Source organism: Cibotium barometz, chromosome 27 (genome assembly GCF_041138505.1).
Source record: "Cibotium barometz isolate CiBa-2024 chromosome 27, ASM4113850v1, whole genome shotgun sequence".
NCBI classification, from domain to species: Eukaryota; Viridiplantae; Streptophyta; class Polypodiopsida; order Cyatheales; family Cibotiaceae; genus Cibotium; species Cibotium barometz.
In genome coordinates this window covers 18,239,849-18,258,826 of record NC_141072.1, presented here as the reverse complement: position 1 = coordinate 18,258,826, position 18,978 = coordinate 18,239,849, and the positions used below count along the sequence as shown (strand labels likewise).

The 18,978-nt window shown below is 42.7% G+C and overlaps 1 protein-coding gene across 1 annotated transcript in view; it reads left to right on the top strand.

The window, feature by feature from the left end:
* Window positions 1-2,592: 2,592 nt before the first annotated feature.
* Window positions 2,593-18,978, top strand: part of LOC147623125 (uncharacterized) — a 149,912-nt gene continuing 133,526 nt past the window's right edge. Inside the window, exons 1-2 of the mRNA XM_086821189.1 lie at window positions 2,593-2,930; window positions 18,150-18,223. Coding sequence (XP_086677315.1) covers window positions 2,792-2,930; window positions 18,150-18,223 — 213 coding nt within the window. The 5' untranslated portion in view covers window positions 2,593-2,791. The remainder of the gene's footprint in view (window positions 2,931-18,149; window positions 18,224-18,978) is intronic.

The following is an 18,978-nucleotide window of genomic DNA, read 5'->3' as shown; positions in this document are numbered from 1 at the left end:
CGTCAAACCAAATCCTTCGATTTGCGTATGCGTATCCGTGACTTGCTCCGCATGTATAGCTTGCTTAAAAGCTGCTATATGGTCATATGGGTCACCGGATCCGTCATACTTCTTGACAAGCTTTTGCAGTGCAGATGGTCTCACTTTTCTAGAATATTTATCGTCATGTCTCCTATATGAGTCTCAGCCTCTAAATCTAGGCTCTTCAAATGTCAGTTCACTTGGTCTATGGGGTTCTCTTGGAGGTACATATCCACTTGCTCGTGGTCTTTCTTCTCCCCTAGATTCTCTAATAGCCCCGGGTCTCCTCGTAGGATCAATCGTTGGAAAGACTGGTCCTTTAGCAGTTGTTCGCATGGAAGGTGCTGGTCGAGCCACACTTGGGGTTCTAGCCCATGGTGGTGCTAGTGTTTCTCCTCGAAAGGCAGATTCATCTGGACGTGCCGTGTCTAAGGTAGACACCTCAGTGAAAAGGGGTCTTCCTTTCCATGTCATTGCCCTAACCTCTGGCCATTCAAGGGTTCCAAAGTCGTTCCCCCATCTATCATGAACACGCTTAGTGAAACCTTCTAGATGCTCTACAGTTATTGTATGCGTGACTGGAAGCTCTAAGCTCGGGTGCTTAGTGGTTGCATAGTAGGTTTCTACCACATCCCTATACACCTCTTTAATTGGGTCGTCTTGATTGATTTTGACTACTGGAATTTCTTTTACTATGTCCCATGGGTTTTTCTTAGTTTCTTTTTCTTTTCCCGTTTTTCTATCCTCCCAATTCTTGTCGGAAAACAATTCTTCAAGTAAAGAAATGGGCGTAACGCGATGTTCCTGGCACATTTGGGTCCGATGGAAGCTCCTTTTTCTGCTTTGCTTGTGCGCTAGGTTGAAGTACACCCAAAGCATCCACTTGTTTCAGGATTTTTGGTGACCTCGTAGCGTACTCCATTTCTACCTATGTACATATCATCTTGGTAGTTTACCCATGGTGTTGGTTCAAATGCAGAATGAATGTCTGCAATTTTAACAACAAACCGGCTCATTGGATCTTTGTAGATCTCACCGCCATGCGCGTTTGTATACAAGAAATGGAGTCTCATGTTGTCAATCAACTCCCCATCTGGGATTTCAAATGGATTAGCAGAATCTGCCATACCAATGGGTGTGGACGGTCTATTCATGCCAAATGACTCGTTTATGTCCATTGAAATATCACTCTCGGTTCTTGAGAGGCTCTCTGTTTGAGACTCCGAAGATGTCTCGAGAATGCTCTCCAAGTTGCCAACAACCGATTGAGTGCTGCTCCCTTGAGTGGTTACCCTAGATGGTGTACTAGTGTTACGTCCCCCTAGTATTGTTCCCGAGCGTAGATGCATACGCAGTGTCCAGTTTTTTGAATTTTATTTATTTATTTATTTATTATTATTTTTAAAAAATATATATATAAATAATCCAATGGGATTTGCATTCCTTTCGGAGCTAGGGATTTAACCCGTACCGGTGCACGGAAGCTTATCCACGAATGGAGAGAAAATGCTATGAACACCACTACCTTGACATAGACTTTACACACACAAGCTCAATCTTGCCATAACTCATTCACTCATCATCCCACTCATTCATGCATCCAATACAAGAAGAAAGCTAAGCTAATGCATACACAAGCTCAAAGCATACTTCATTCTCAAGCACTTACTTCCCTAGCATGCACACAAACCTTGAAGCTTAATGGAACTTGAAATAAGCATGCATTCTCATTCACTACTCAAGAAATGCCTTGCCCATGGATAAGCTACAAGCTATGGAGAACCTTAAACTTGAATCCACTACCACACAAAGCTTAATAGAGAATCCACTAGCATCAACAAAGAAGCATGCACACTAGAGAATAGAAATGAGAAGAGAGAAAAACATCATCTCATTGCATAGATTTAGAAGAGCATTGCTCATACAATAGTGTAGATGGGGAGAGAGAAGAGCTTGCACCTCTATGAACAAGAGGGAGAGCTAGTCTCAAGAGAGCTCAAGCATGAGTTTAGCCCAATGTGTCCCTAAGCTCTCAAATGAGCCACTTTTTATACTAAAACTCCTAAAACTCCCAAAACTTCCCATGTGGGATTATTCTCAAGCCCACTCCCACACTCACCTACAACTTGGAACTTTTTACAAGAGCCCTAAATAAGAATGTCAAGTCTCTTGTTTTCCTGCTTGCATCTTTGTGTTGCATCCTTGCATTGATCACCACTCGTCACTCAACACTCCTTTAAAGGGTTGAAATGCGGGTGGCTATGATCAATGCTAAAAAAACCATCTCCTTATTTTGACTTAATTGGGAAAAATATATTTGTTTGTTTTTTGATTTTTTGTTTCCTTTTAGACGTCTCCTTATTTTGACTTAATTGGGAAAAATATATTTGTTTGTTTTTTGTTTTTCAAACAACACATGATGGTTGAGGTTTTGAAAAATTCAGTTAAAAAACTGATGTGTGGATTTTTGACAGGAAAATTAGACGTCTGCTTATTCTGACTTAATTGGGAAAAATATATTTGTTTGATTTTTTTTGGTTTTTTTTTTGTTTTTCATATGTGAATCATGCCTAACGGAGACTCTATGTAAATAGACTTATGAAAGCCGCCAGAGAGATGCCGACTGTTGCTGTCGCGTTTCCCTGCCAAGCTGCGATTGCAGCGAAGGCTTCTTCTTTTGCAGAAAGAAAACCAGTCTGTATTTGCACTTAGCTTTTAGGGTTTTGGATCTCCTGCGAGACAGCAAGCAAGCAGGTTATACATACACAACATGCAGGCCCTCAATCGGATCAGGCAGCTGGACGCCTTCCCCAAAATCAACGAGGATTTCTACAGCCGATCGCTGTCCGGCGGTGTCATCACTCTCATATCTTCAATTTTCATGGTGCTTCTGTTCCTCACTGAGCTAAGTACGCCCTTAATCACATACTTGTTTGGGTCTCATGATGTTGATTCTATGTGTTTGCACTCTAGATCAAATGCTTGTTTCGTCTCATGCTGCTGGTTCTACGTGTTTATTGATTTGAGAGCTATCTTAGACATGTGTCCTTGAGCTTTAGGCAAACCTTGGTGGGTTTTTCCCTTCCTAATGGGGCATCTAAGGAAGGAGGAGCTGGTTTTGGGAACCCCTTCTTGGAAATCCTGGGCTCGTCACAGATGGCACCAAAAGTGAAAGCGATGGGAGGCTTTGATTCTGAGAGTGAATGTAATTAAGTGAGCCAGGTGAGCCAGATTGGCAGTGACTGTCTGCCGGTCAGGAGTCTCTAAGGTTCAAAATGAAGTACAGTGTAACCCGGAGAGATCTTAAGATTTCACTTAATTAAGACAACTACGCATGATGCAAATGCACCCTAGATTTTGTGTATGCGAATGGATCATCCACCCTTTCTAGTTCCTTCATTTCAAAAGGGAATTTAGGCACTTGGTAAACCTGTCACTCGGAGTCTGAAATTTCGAGATAACTATTTGAAATTTTCAATTAGCTCGATGATGGTACCATATTCCATGCAGCTCTCGTGGAGGATCTCATGGCTCCAACTCAAGAGAAACTACACGAGATGCCCAAGGTGCAACTTCTTTTTTGTGAACTCAGCTCAGGTCTGAGGAGTACACTGTTTTGTAACTGCGTTTTTTCTCCAGCTTCCATTTGTGGTGCCTCCTACATGCAGCTTGCGCACCAAGCAAAGACCTTTGTAACTTTTGGTCAAATTGATGTACTTGGGGTGTTGAAAAGTCATTGACATCCTAGCATGGGAATGGGTGCTAAGCTTATCTAGGTGGTAAAGCCGTAAAATACTAGCAGGTAGAAATGGCAGTCAATAGTAAAAGAATGTAAGAAGGTAAGAGAAATCAATGAAGAAATAATCAAGGATGGAAATATAACTCTTTCATTCCACTCATTTTCTAGTCATTATGCTCATTTAATTAGTGATTAAATTAATCTTTTCTGGCTTAGTCCAATGATGCTCTCACCATGAAGATTGATGTGTGCTTTGATCCACCATGAATTCCAATAGTGGTATCAAAGCATGGTACACACATCAAGCTTTATTTTTATCATCTCTAATCATATCTAGTTAATCAATATCATCATAAAAAACACAGTGAAAAGCAATATCATCATAAAAAACTCAGAGAAGAGTCTGCCATTACCAAGTTACAGTCAGTTGTAGAGCAGCTCTATGCGGCTTACATAGAGCATCAATTAGCTTATTGTTCTAGGAGTTTATTGCTGAATATAAGGCGACTTCACAACCCAAACCTTGCAGCCAATTTGATCTCCACACGGCAATTTTTGACATGTTTCCAGCTCTGCAAATCGGGAAAATTTGCGCAAATCAGAGAAGCTATGTAAAAATCCTGCGAGGGGAAAGTTATACCCACCAAGGCGGACTTGCTCGTAGAATTTGAGCTTCAATTGATACTTCTACATGATGGATTTGCAAAAAAAACTAGTCGCCTACATACACTCGGATCTGTGTGATTTTGCACTGAGGTGATGGGTTTCTTGTTTTAATGCTTTTTTATATTGCTCATATTTCATTGGGATGAAATCTCTTGGCTGGATTTTTTCATTTTCACCCTCACTTTTCCCTCCACATTTTGCATATTCTAATTACTCTATTAAAGGTGATCCGCGAAGAAATTAGTAGTCCGAAAAATGTGGTACCGCCTCTGCACCTGGAACAAGTATTGGGACCGAAGTAGAAGCCTCCTCTCAAGAAGAAGGAAATGAAACAACCACTAGAACAAACTGATCATTAGTGATAGTTGAATTTGCCAGGTTTGAAGTAGGACCAGGCTCCAAGATAGTGGAAGATGCCTCCTCTGAAACACACGAAGGAGAATCAAGGAGAAGCAACTGCCAGGAGAGAAGCTGCCAAAGTAGGAAGCTCCAGAATCTGTTATCTCAAAAAAATCATCCACCTGCGCTGTAGAAGAATCATCATCCTCCTCGGAAAGAGGAGAGAATCTGCAATAATAGCATTAGCATGAAACAGCACAAGAGAAGGAAGGTACTCATCCAAAGGGATTAGAGGAACTGATAAGGTCTCTATCAGAAACTCTTGTAAATAATCCTTTGTCTCGAATAGGGCACTGACTTCTGAATCAAAAGTCTCCTGTGTGACCACGAGGATGTACTCATCCTGCTCCTGTGAAGATGAAAGAACAGGGGGATCATAGACAACAAGAAAAGCCATCTTAGCATGAGACTTCGTACTCTCCTCTGTCGTTGGTGAAGTATCTGAGCCATCTGTTGTGGGTGAAGTGTCTGAGCCATCGGAGGAGGACTCCTGTTTTGCTTTAGCTTTGCGGGAAGCAGCCTGTCGTGCAAAACATTTGGCCTCTGAAGAATGACCAAGTCGGCCACAAAACTCACAAGATTCCTTCATCCTGGAACCCTTGTTGCTGTTAGAATTGTCAGAATCATCGTCGTTAGAAGATGACTTTGTGGTGACTTTTTGCTTGTTGTTGGAGTTCCCTTTTCCGCCTTTGCCTTTGCCCTTGCCCTTGCCCTTGTTAGAGGCAACAAAAGCAGACTCCGACTTGCCTTTTCTGCGAAGCATGCACTTGTCATGGAGATAACTCATGACTTCCTCAAAAGGGGGGAGAGGATCATGGAAATAAATATTATCCCTGAAAGAATCAAAGGAAGCAGGCAACTTACCAAGAAGTTTATGGATGGGATTGTTGATGGTGCTCCCGTACTCCTCAAGTTGCAGCTTGATACGGGAGAACTCTCTAATCTTCTCAATCAAGTTATTTGACTCAGAGATGGTAAGCTTCTCCAGATCTGACTCCAATTTGGCAATCTTCACTGTCGAAACTCTCCCAACTGTCGAAACTCTCCCATACCTCCTCTGGATCTCTGTCCACATCTGAAGAGCATTACTCCGAGAGGAGACAAACTGTGCCTGTATGGATGGAGTCATGCAATGGATGATGATAAGACGAGCTCGAGTAAGCAGGATCCACCAAGTGAGGTGTGGAGATAGCCATCCACACAGTGGCTCCTTCTAGCAACAACTGAGTGTAGAAAGACCAAGTATGATAGTTGGTTGCTGTAAGCTTCATGGAGTCACTGACTTGGGGAGGATTGTAGGATGGTATGTTGGCAGGGGTGGGAGCAAGACCTGGAGGAGAGAAACTTAGAGAGGAAAGATTGGGAATAGGAACCACTTGTGGAGCGGCAGGAGCAGGGTATCCAGGTGGTTAAAATATTGCATCTTTTCTTTTATGCTGTCGTGGAGCTGTCGGCTTGTTTTCAAAAAGCCGATTGTTTCATGTACTAGTATATAAGAGTTGCTCCCTTATTCATTCCTACATATCATTCCTGCCCTATTTGCTAGCTCTTGTACTCTGTAACCTCAAGCTAATAAAGCTCAGTTCTTGCTTGCAATCTTTCTCTCATGTTCATTGCTTCCGCTTGTGCACATTCTTTCATGGTATCATTCCCCTAGGCTTTGGCTACTGCACAATCTTTTCCTCTTCGTTTTTTGCTTCCCTAGATTCTCCAGGCTGTAGATCCTTCAAAACAATGGCTGCGTTTCTCTCTCTTAGTTGCGTTTTTGCTCTACAAGCTCTCCAACTGTTGTCGGCTAGCCCCCAGGCTGCGTTTTCTTCTACAGAGGCAAGTGGAGGAGGTCTAGCTGCAGATTCAGTAAGTGCATGAGACAAGTGGCACATCAGCTCCTCTCCCTCCAAGATCCGGTAGGCGGCTCCCGGTGGTGTGTTTTTGCGTTTCTTTTGCTGCTGTCCAGCCTGTATCTTCAGAGGTGGCTGCTAGTCCCTAGTTGGATCCTGTGGAAAGGTGCTTGAGAGAGCACGTGGATTGCTTAGCTACAGAGGTTGTTTGAGACATAGCTTCTTTGAGGGAGACATGGGTCCCTCCTGCACGAACAAGGAGGACAAGCTCAGTGGTACAAACTATGATCATTGGAAGCTACAGATGAAGGTCTGGTTCACACACAAGGGTCTCTGGGAGATTGTTCAGGGCCACGAATGAAAGCCCGAACGCCCTACCAGCTCTAGGAAGTGGACTCAGGACTAGGAGGATGCCTTTCTCACCGAACTTTCAGCTTGGGAGAATCAAGACTCAAAAGCTCACTCTGCACTTGTACGAGCCATCTCACCAGAGGTCTCCCCCGCCGTGCAAACATTGGATTGTGCTGCTTCTGTTTGGAGAAAGCTGACAGACCTATATGCACGGGACTCTACAATGCGGTCTGTCAACCTATTGGGTCAGCTCTTTTCTTTGGAGTTTACAGCAGGGACCTCCATGCAGTCATTTGTGATGAAGATTAAGGTAATTCATGACCAATTAGTGGCAATGGGTACTGCCCTGACCTCTTCTCAGTTAGCTGCTCTCCTCCTCATCAGGTTTCTTGCAGATTATGACATGGTTTCCCGAGCTTTGCGGGTTCAGATCACAACACGTTCCCTCGAGTTTGATGATCTGTGTACTCTCCTCTTGGAAGAGGAATCCATCCTAGTTTCTCAGGGGAAATTGAAAGTTTCATCGTCTATTGGACCTGATCAGGCACTCGACAGTGCAGAAGAAAGTTCGGAGTCGGTGTTACAAGTGTGGGAAGAAAGGCCACTTGTCAAAGGATTGTGAGTCAAAGGACAAAGGCAAAGCCAAGGACAAGGGCAAGTCTTCCAAGAAGGGCAAAGACAAGTCACATGACACTGACACAGACTCGTCTAGTGACAACCCCCGCTCTCCCAAGGCCTTACAATCTGGAGAGAATATGATTGGTGTCTTGCTCTGATCCTAAGGGCACCCCCCTGCGTGTTGTCTTCCAGAAACAGCTTGTGGGCGGGAGAGGGGGCTTTCAAAAGCTCTCTTATATTAAATCTGGAGCATGGGACCCGTGTGTCGGAGTTCCAAGTATAAAGACAGGCAAGATCACTTGATGGTCCGGATGAGTTCTAGGATCAACCAAGTTTCCTTCATGGTTCGGATGAGTTCCAGAACTATTGGTTAGCAGAGACTATGGACAAGATGTGTTCCATGTTCATTTGTTCGAGGTTATTGGATGTGATGTGTTCATAGTTCTACTTTGAGTTTGGAGCCAAGCAGATTTTCTTTTGCTCTCTATAGTGGCATTATGTTCTCTGAAGACAACAAGTTGACATGTGCATTTTCCGCGGTGTACTCAGTACTGGCCATGCTGAGGTGTCTCTTTTATGCTGTCGTGGAGCTGTCGGCCTGTTTTCCTACAGCCGACTGTTTCATGTACTAGTATATAAGAGTTGCTCCCTTATTCATTCCTACATATCATTCCTGCCCTATTTGCTGGCTCTTGTACTCTGTAACCTCAAGCTAATAAAGCTCAGTTCTTGCTTGCAATCTTTCTCTCTCTCTCTCATGTTCATTGCTTCCGCTTGTGCACATTCTTTCAGTTGTGATGGAGCGGGAGAAGAGATAGGAGAAGGAATGGCTATAGAGAAGTGGTCTCCTGAAGCCATGTCTGCAGACAAATAATCCTCCTCTGTCTCATGTGGTCGGCTGACAACCTCCTCTCAAGCTGTGCACAGCAAGAGAAAGAAGAAAGAAAGGGAAGGGAGGGTGGGAATCTGAAAATAGAAGAAGTAGACTATCTCAAGGTTCCAATCCTCAGCACCAATTAAGAGAATTTCAGCTAACAACAGCAGAACGCAGAAGCTATGCAGAAAACGCAGCCTACAGTAGCAAGAAATTTGCAGCACTTGAGGCAGTCCCGCAGCTCCACTGTCAAACGCAGGTTGCTGATGAAGAAATGCAGCAGTAGACAGCTCCTATATGCTGTAAACAGTCAACAGCAGCATGGGAAAAGAAACGCAGGTCCCTGTAGATGTTTCCCGCTCTGATACCATGAAAGAATGGGTACTATGCTGAGATACCCACTCAGAAATGCTGCAAGAACTGTACAACACTGTATATGGACAGCAAGCATAAAGGAGAAAAGAAGATCACTGCTGAATATCACCAGAAAAGGTAGTACATCATGTGAGCAGCATGAGGGAGGTCCCGTAGATGCTGCCTATCACTGTAGAAGCTGAAAAATGAGATGATAATGATGCTAAGCCAAGCCACCTATATATATGTGGGAGAGGAGCTGGTCGGCCAGCTGTAGCAGGCCGACAGCTTGGCTGTAGCAAAGAAATGCTAAAAATATACCAGAAAAATGGTAGAAAAAATGCTGAAAAATCTCTGCTAAGATATGCCAATGCAGGGCTTCATATGGAGCCAGATACAAGCATGAATATGCATGGGAAAGTCCATCTGGGGATGAAATAATTTCCAACACGTCTCTAGAAGAAAGTGTCCGTCTCACGGGCAAGGCTTTAGAGGCATTCCAAGCAATGAAGAAAGTTGCCTCTGAGTCACCAGTTTTGTCACATGCACACCCAGTCGGTGTACAAGTGACATGGCATTATTAGCAATCATAAGTTTAAACAGAGCATTAAGCAGGACATTCAAGCATTAATCCATTTATCACAGCATTTACAACAGTGTAAGGGGCTTCTACAGCACCCACTGCAGCACGTAAAGCATCATAGGCATTTAGAGCATTAACCATATCAGATCGTGGAGCCAGCCAACAGGGCCTGGTCAGCACCCGACAACATTATCAGGGCATTTGTTGCAGTTGTGAGGTCCCAATCGACATCGGTACTTAGCAACCGACCAGCAGCATATGGCCGACAACAGTAGTCAGCAACCGACCAGCATCACAACACATATAAATAGAAGCGCATCATTTAGTCATTGATCGTCTCAGCAACTGGCCTCTTCTTAGTGTTTCCTTCCTAGGAAGCAAGGGGAGTCCACAATTCAGCATCCAATATATTCAGCATTCAGTAAGCATTTAGTTTAGTTATCTCTTGCCTCCTACATAGAGGAAAGCCAACATTCCAAGGGTGGACCTCAGCATTGGAGAAGGGAACAGTCATTCATCATCAATATTCAGCTTCTCTCTCTCTTCTCGAGATAGATACTCATCTAGGACCAGCATTTATATCTTTATTGTAACTCATCCATTTAATATAGCTGCATTGCATTGCATTGTCACCATTGTCTATCTCTTAAGTATCATTAAGTGAAGTTTAGTTTAGCCTAAGGTTGTTTTACTACGATCAATCCCTTGTATGTCACATTGGTGTCAGAGCTTTACAGGGTAAGCAGCCTTAGTTCATGTTCATTCCAAAAGTCATTCAGTAAGTTAGTATGTTAATCGCTTCCGCTCAGTTAAATCCAGTTCTCAAGATCTTGCAAGCCATCCTTAGGGTTTTCCCCTTAGGCATGCATCAGTAACCCATCCATCTACATTCTTGCATAGCATTTAGGGTTGCACATGGCTTGCATCAGCATAGTAGTCATCCTAGCAATCAGTCTAGCATCTCGCATTTGCAAGGCATATAGGTTTTACCCATGAGTTCTCTGGGGAAGAATGACATCCATCATCAAAGGAGTAAATGGAGTTTTGGGCTTCAATTGGTATCTTTAGCGGTGCATTTGCCCTATCAACTACTTATTTGCTGTACTAATTCTTTCTATTTGCTACTTCCCTTTGTGCTAGGCTTCATTATGGCTGAGTCTGCCCTACATCTCCGGAGGTTTGACAGAAACTCAATACGAAGGGCTTTGTGTGAATATATGCTCTTGTGTGTGTGTGTGTGTGTGGAGTGCGTGTGTGAGAGCATATCTTGATACAGAGTTCTACACCCACTATTGGGCACTGATGACGTTAGTGGGGATGTCATAGTATCTAGTCCATACTATGCATAATGGAGTTGATAGTTATATAGTCTTGTGGGTTGACTACCATGAGTATATAACATGCACGTTCCTAAAAGGTGAATTTGGGCATGTTCTTGGATTCATCTAGGTATATATATATATTCAATTGGCAGCAGGGGGTTCTCTTCCACATAAGAAGGCGGAAGTTTGCTCCAACATCGCCTCAGAAGGTTCAGAGGTTCAGGAACGACGGAGATGGTGTGTGAAAAGATTTCATGGACAGGTCAGTGGAGCGACTCAGGTATTTCCAAGCAGATTTCGCAGCGTTTGCCATTCGGATCCCGTAGTGATTTAGTGAAGAAGTCTTTGGCTCAAAGGATTCAACTCCCGCAGTCGACCTTAGTCCCGACAGAAGAAGTTAGAAGGGGGCAGTGGTTTCAGCGGAGGAGGATCAACAGAGGAGTCGAAAGGTTTCCAGGTGTACCACCCAGCAACAGTTTAGTAGAGGGGAATGTCATGTGCACACCGAGTCGGTGTACAAGTGACATGGCATTATTAGCAATCATAATCATTAAACAGAGCATTAAGTAGGACATTCAAGCATTAATCCATTTATCACAGCATTTACAACAGTGTAGGGGGATTCTACAGCACCCACTGCGGCACGTAAAGCATCATAGGCATTTAGAGCATTAATCATATCATATCGTGGTTTGTGGAGCCAACCGATAGGGCTTGGTTAGCAGCCGACAACATTATTAGGGCATTTATTGCAGTCGTGAGGTCCGAGCCGATAGTAGTACTTAGCAATCGACGAGAAGCATATGGCCGACAATAGTAGTCAGCAAAATCGACCAGCATATAAAGAGAAGCGCATCATTCAGTCATTGATCATCTCAGCATATGGCCTCTTCTCAGCGTTTCCTTCCTAGGAAGCAAGGGGAGTCCACAATTTAGCATCCAACATATTCAGCATTCAATAAGCATTCAGTTCAGTCATCTCTTGTTTCCTAAATAGAGGAAAGCTAGCATTCCAAGGGTGGACCTCAACATTGGAGAAGGGAATAGTCATTCATCATTAGTATTCAGCTTCTCTCTCTCTTCCCGAGATAGATACTCATCTAGGACCAACATATAGATCTTTATTGTAACTCATCTATTTAATATAGCTACATTGCATTGCATTGACACCATTGTCCATCTCTTAAGTATCATTAAGTGAAGTTTAGTTTAGCCTAAGGTTGTTTTACTACGATCAATCCCTCGCATGCCACAAGTTTTGAAGTTGGCATCTTGGGATGATCCTTTCGAGGTGATTACTGATGCCAGTAACCTCGCCATTGGAGTTGTTTTACAACAAGATGGTAGGCCAGTGGCTTATTATAGCCGTATTATAGCCGCAAGTTGATGACGTTGAAAAGAGTTATTCGGTGTATGACAAGGAGCTTTTGGGGGTGATGACCGCGCTTAAACATTGGAAGCACTTCCTTTACGAGAGGGACTTCACAGATAGATCACCAGGCACTTAAATGATTGCAAACCATGCCTAGTGCCCAATGGAGTGACATGCAGTCTAGATGTCAATTGTTCCAACAATTTGGGGGAATGATTGAATATGTCCCTAGTAAGAACCACCCCGTTGTCAATGCTCTTAGTCGAAAAGGCACCATCCAAACATTGCAGGAGTCCACTGTGTTGGAAATTCAAGGTAAAGACTTAGACAGCATGAAGGCACAATATTTGGAATCGGAATCGTTCGGGACTTAATATCAGTTGGTCCTCAGTTCAGAACCAGGCCACTACAGTATACAAGATGGTTGGTTGTTTTTCAAGAACCGTCTTTGTGTACTAAAGGAAAAGCGTCAAGTCCTTCTCTATGATGCCCATGATTCTCTTGTTGAAGGTCATAGGGGTATCAACAGTACCTTGGAGAAGTTAGAGAGGTCATTGTATTGGCCTAAAATGCCTTGGGATGTCTACCAACAGGTCCAATCATGTCAGAGGTGAAAGTTCCTCATACAATACAGGAAGGGTTACTTCAGCCTTTGCCTATTTCTCTACGAGATCAGTATGGACTTCGTAGGCTACATAGTGTATGACAATTGTGGACAGATTCAGTAAGTTTTGCATGCTCATTCCATTCAAATAGACAGCCACAGTCGAGGACATAGCTTGCTTGTTCATTCGGTTTTGGTATCCCATTGGTGGTTTGCCATGGACAATCACATCAAATAGAAATCTTAAGTTCACGTCCCATTTTTGGAAAGCATTGTTTGACAATTTTGGGGCTAAGTTGCAGTTGTCCAGTGCATTCTATCCACAAACAGATTGCCAAATATGAATATACAATCAATTGGCCTTTCACGACCAGCAGTCGAAATGGGAACAATACCTTCCATTGGTTCAAGCAATCCTAAACGATACTCACACATCGAGTATTGGCCGGACGCCGTATGAGGCAACATTTGGTCGCCGGTTCTCATGGCTTTTGATGAGATAGGTATCACTATCTCTAGAGGCCAATAAGACAATTGAGACATTCTCGGAAATCATTGAGTTAGATAAGGAGCGCCTTGCCAAAGCTTAGGAAGCATATTCCCGGCAAGCCAACGAATCCAGGCGAGATGTCAACTTTAAGGAAGGGGATTGGGTATATCTCCATATCATGAATCAACGGCTAAAGCAAGTGGGCAAGCATTGTCCCAAGCTTTCATTCCGAAGTTTCGGCCCATTTTCTGTCATTCAGAAGTTAAGTGATGTCTCTTTAAAGTTAAAGTTGCCGGAAAGTTGGACTATGTAGTATGCACAATGTCTTTCATGTTTCTTGGTTGAAGCCATATATAGGTCCAGCATTGTAGGATAGATCAGAAGAGCAACAACCAAATATGATCGACGTAGCCGAAGTCATAGTCTATAGAGCCATAGCAAATTCTCCTCCATAGAAGGAAGCATGATTTTGGTTGAAGAATACGACAGTTTTATACGAAGTTTAAAGACCGAGGAACTCATGAAATAGTATGGTTGGATGAAGAGTTCTTTTAGGAGTACCCCTAGTTGTTGGCAGACTACATGGAAGCCTTGAACTTGCTGCCAAGTTAAGCAAGAGGGAATGCCATGTGCACCTTGCTGTAACATGTAGCGGAAGTATTCGTATTGGAGGATCCTGTCACACAAATGCTCACACCGTCTTCTGTACCGTGAGTTTCGCGAGTTTAGCAATCCACTTTATTAAAGAGACTGACGGTGTGACCGACGATAAGCCAAATGTTGGGTGTTGGACTCACACACTCACACACACAAACCTGCACATTAGGGTTAGGTGCAGGGTAGAGAAGCTCACACACAGAAATGAGAGAGAGAGAGAGAGAGAGAGAGCCAAAAGCGTGGTATCCACAAAATGCAAGTCAACCCTTGCATGTGTGCCACATCCATATAATATAGAAGTACAAAATATTATATGTTGAGTGTCCTTTCACACTTGATGTCCAAGGGGAAAAACCACATGGGAAAAAGTGCCCTTGGTTAAGCCCTGTTCACACATAGCACTACCATAAGTGAGCATATGCCTACAAATCCCCCCTGTAGTGGAAGTGTGAACCTGTACAAGGTAGCAGATCACTCTCTGTATGAGAGTAAGCCCAAAGCTTTGCGGAAAGCTTCAAACTTTTCTCGAGGTAAAGCCTTTGTGAATAGATCTGCAACATTATCCTGTGTAGGGCAATAAGATAAACTGATCTCCCCTGCATGTAGCCTCTCTCTGATATAGTGATAATGAATCTCTATGTGCTTGGTACGTGCATGAAATACTGGATTTCGTGCCACGGCCATAGCACTCTGGCTATCAGTGAGAATGGTGGTGGGTGTCTGCTGACACTCACGAAGATCAGCCAATAGTCTCCTTAACCATACACAATCTACTGTAGCTGTAAAGACTGCCCTGTACTCAGCCTCACAAGTAGATGTAGCAACAGTGGGTTGCTTTTTACTCAACCAAGATATGCATGAACTGCCAAGAAAAAAATAATTCCCACTGGTGGATTGCCTGGTATCATAATCACCAGCCCAATCTGAATCACTGTATGCAAAAAGCTGCAAGCTGCCCCCCCCTGGGATAGAACAAACCAAGATCCAGGGTACCCTTAAGATAACGAAAAATGCGTTTGACTGCTTGCCAATGCTTTGTGCCTGGGCTGTGCATGAATTTGCTCAACAAAGACACTCCAAAAGATATGTCTGGCCTCGTGTTACACAAGTTAATGAGGCATCCTACTGCATGGCTGTAAATGCTGGCCTCAAAAGGCTCTCCAATATCATGCATAGTAAGCCGTACACCTGGTTCTACCGGAGTAGAAATGGGCTTACATTCATCCATGTGAAACCTTTTTAGCAAACTTTTTATGTACTTAGTTTGCTGCATAACAATGCCATCATCTGTATGCATAAACTGTATGCCGAGATAGTAGTGTAAAGGTCCCAAATCTGACATATCAAATTCAGCTTTCAAATCAGATTTGAAATCTGAAATTTGTGCTTTGCTAGTACCTGTAATGAGCATGTCATCTACATACAAGATGACTATGAGAATATCGGCATTGGTTTTCTTCACATACAAATGTGCTTTCAGTTGGACTATTCTCATAACCTTGGCTGGTTAGATGAGCATGTATCTTATCATACCAAGCTCTTGGAGCTTGCTTTAACCCATACAATGCTTTGTGCAACCTGCATACTTTATGTTCCTCACCAGGAACTACAAAACCAATGGGCTGATTTACATATACTTCCTCCTGTAAACCCCCATTTAAGAATGCAGTTTTGATGTCCAATTGATGCACTTTCCATCCTTTATGGGCAGCCAATGCAATCACTGATCTTATTGTGGTCATTCTCGAAGTAGAAGCAAAAGTCTCTTCATAATCTATTCCCTTTTTCTGGGAGTAGCCTTTAGCCACAAGTCTTGCTTTGTACCTGTCAATAGTACCATCAGACTTTCTTTTGACTTTGTACACCCACTTTGTTCCAATTACATGCTTGCCTTTAGGCAATTCCACAAGATCCCATGTATTGTTCTTCATGATAGAAGAAATTTCAGCTTGCATAGCTTGCAACCAATGCTCATTCTCATGTGCTTCTTCATAAGAAGAAGGCTCTTCTGAATCAAAGAGACCACCCATTGCGAATGCAGACTCCCCACGATGTACATTCAAAGCATGGCTGGAACTAGCCCTTGTTCTACCTGTGAGTGTAGCTGCAAGTTTGCTTTCTTGCAAAGTTTTCAGCAACCATCTTGGCACTGACTTGGCTGTGTCTATGGCTGTTTGCTCTTCCCTGACAAGATCTTCCACTTCTTCCATAGAAGGGGGCTGAATGGCTGGCTGGTCCACATGTTCTACATGTGGATTTTCTTGTGTAGGGGCTGGCTGATCTGAATCCCCCCTAATTGCAATGGGTAAAAGTCCATCAAACATGTCCTGTAAGCCTGTATCATTGCTTTTATACAAGCTGACCATGGGCTGTTCTGAATTTTCAGCAAATACCACATCTCTACTGACAAAAATCCTTCGTGTAGTTGGATTATAAAGACGGTATCCTTTGCTTTCATTGCTGTAGCCCACAAAAATGCATTTAATTGCTTTGTCATCAAGCTTTGTTCGGAGTTGTATATACATATACATATATATACATATACATATATATACATATATATGTATATATATACATATATATGTATATATATACATATATATGTATATATATATATATATATATATATATATATAAACACAAAAGCAAAAGCTCAAGTTGCTTTTGGGGAAGATTATATAAACCCCTTATGTGAGCACTCAAGTTCTCTCGCACTTTTCTTGTGCAAGATCGAATTTTCTCTCCACTTGCTCTCTTCACAAGAATCCGAGTTGGAGCCCCTTATCGAACGTGAAGGCTTGCCGGCTACGGAAGATACCGATGCCGATCTTTTTGATGATTATGTGTCCAAATCAGATTTCCAAGAGTTCAAAGTTGCTCTCGAAGTTCTTCTTCGGAACGTCAGGCACAAATCGCCTTGCAGATGCAAGCCTTGCAGAACTCCTTCTCTCTTTTGACCACTACCCTATCTACTCTTCGGGTATGGATACCTTGGCCTCTGCTTTAGGCCCCAACATTACTCCGGAACAGTTCGGGCCTGCCATGGTAGAAGAGTAGTAGGAAGTTGGGAGGTTGTAGAGGTGACAAAGATCTTTGTACACACGCAAGTCTTTCTTTCAAGCATTCCATTGAGATCTTCTCAAGTGTTTAGTTCAAAGAGAATCTTTGCCAATTTTTTTTTTTTGCGAAAATCTGGATACTCCTTTCTTGTTTCCAGAGCAAGAAAAGTACCGGATTTCAATGGTAGAACATAACCAAATTTAAATAAAGTTCAAGTTCGAGTCGTGGCCCTTGAAGACAAGGCTTTGGAGAGAAGCTGCTGCTGGAGCATCCTGGCACAAGAAGGCGTGTGGACGTCATCTCCCACATCGGGATTGATCTATCAGTGTTTATGAAGTCCAGGACAAAGACCTTCTATGAAAGACTGCGTGGAAGACCTCCTCAGGTAACAGTTTGTGGAAGCTAGTACGAGGAGCAAGAACCCTTGAGTCTATTCTCAAGCTGGGGTATTCTCTTGAGGTTGAAACATTGTATTTTATTTGTTTTCATTTATTTTGTCGCACATGGAATGTGGTGACCAGTTTGGTACACTCATGCTTGTACTTGAGTGACTCCTTGGATAATAAAGATATCTCAAAAGGTCTTTTTGTGTGTTGGGAGGGAGGGGGGGGGGGTGAGGGGTGCATTCCAGCCCTAGTGTGGTGTCAGCATTTCGTTTATTTTGTGGTTATGTTGCTGTTGTTTCAAGTTTGAATGGTATTAAGGGGTTCATGTTTAAGGTGTTAATCATGATTAATAGCTTAGTTACTCGGAGATAAGCAGGTTTGGTTACAGTAGTTGCTTTGTGTTTGAGGTTGAATTGCTGGTTAATGGCTGAAAATAGTCTTCAAATTTGATCCACAAGTTTCCCAGAACAAGATTTTTTTGTTGTGGCTGAACAGTGGCTATCCACATGTGCTCTAGTTTGTGGTAGCAAAGAGAAATCTGCTGTGATATCAATTCGAGGGTTTTGTAAAAGAAGCGTGAAGCGTGGTTCTGTAATGCTCATCACTGAGAATGCACAGAGAAGAAGAAGAGAGAGGAAGAGAACTACTTCATTCTCTTAACCTAACCAATGTGAATAAAGCTTATGAATTTACAAAGAATATCATGCATGAGGTTTTAAATGCTCCCTTGCTTGCTTCTTCTGGACAGTAGAAATCAAGTGTTGTTCTTAGCCATTTGCCAACATGTGTAAACAATGAGTTTCTGCATGCAGGACTATTTCTCCACCCCGTAACTAAAAGTCAGCTGATCGTGGACACTTCTAGGGGCGAAACTCTTAAGATCTATGTGAGTACACCGGAAAAGAACCAGTTGCACATCGTGTTATGTGATCTGTTGTAATACAAATGTGGTAGGTACTTGTAGTTGAACTTGCCTTGTGAAAAAATTGGGTTTGTTCCATATTCTTAGTATTTTTTCATAGTTTGTCACTGAGGTAGCTTTGCCGTTTGATCCTAAGTAGATGTGTTTACCCTTTTGGGATTCTTGGGTTTTGAAGGTTCTCTTAAAAAAAAAGGTATGGAAAACAAGATTCATTTGTAGAGACGGTTGAGAGGGGGTAGTTCTTTAGTTTTCAGGTTTTATTTGTTGAAAAGTTTTCAGCTAACACTCCTATGCCTACGCATGTACATGTGTCCACTTATTGGTCCGTAGTACATACGTACATACATATGTACGTGTAAGACTTTTGGGCTAAATGCGAGTGTTCAACTAAGTGATTATGATAGTGGATGACTTAAGCACACAAACGCAGGCATTTTCATGTTCTACTAACTAAACGCGATATTAAATCTGAGAATATCAACATACTTCTTGCATACACAAAGTCGTAAGACATCATCTTTCTCTCTTCTGTAGAGTTATCTACAAATGAGGGGTAAAAGCTCTGAATATGAAAGATTATGTCCAAATGTAACACAACGTTATAAAATTTGCCATCCCATCATTATTGAGGGTGTGAACACACAAAGTTAAAAAATTTGACTAAATCCACAACCTCGATTTTGGGCTGAATTCTCATGCAGCACATCAAAACAGGCATT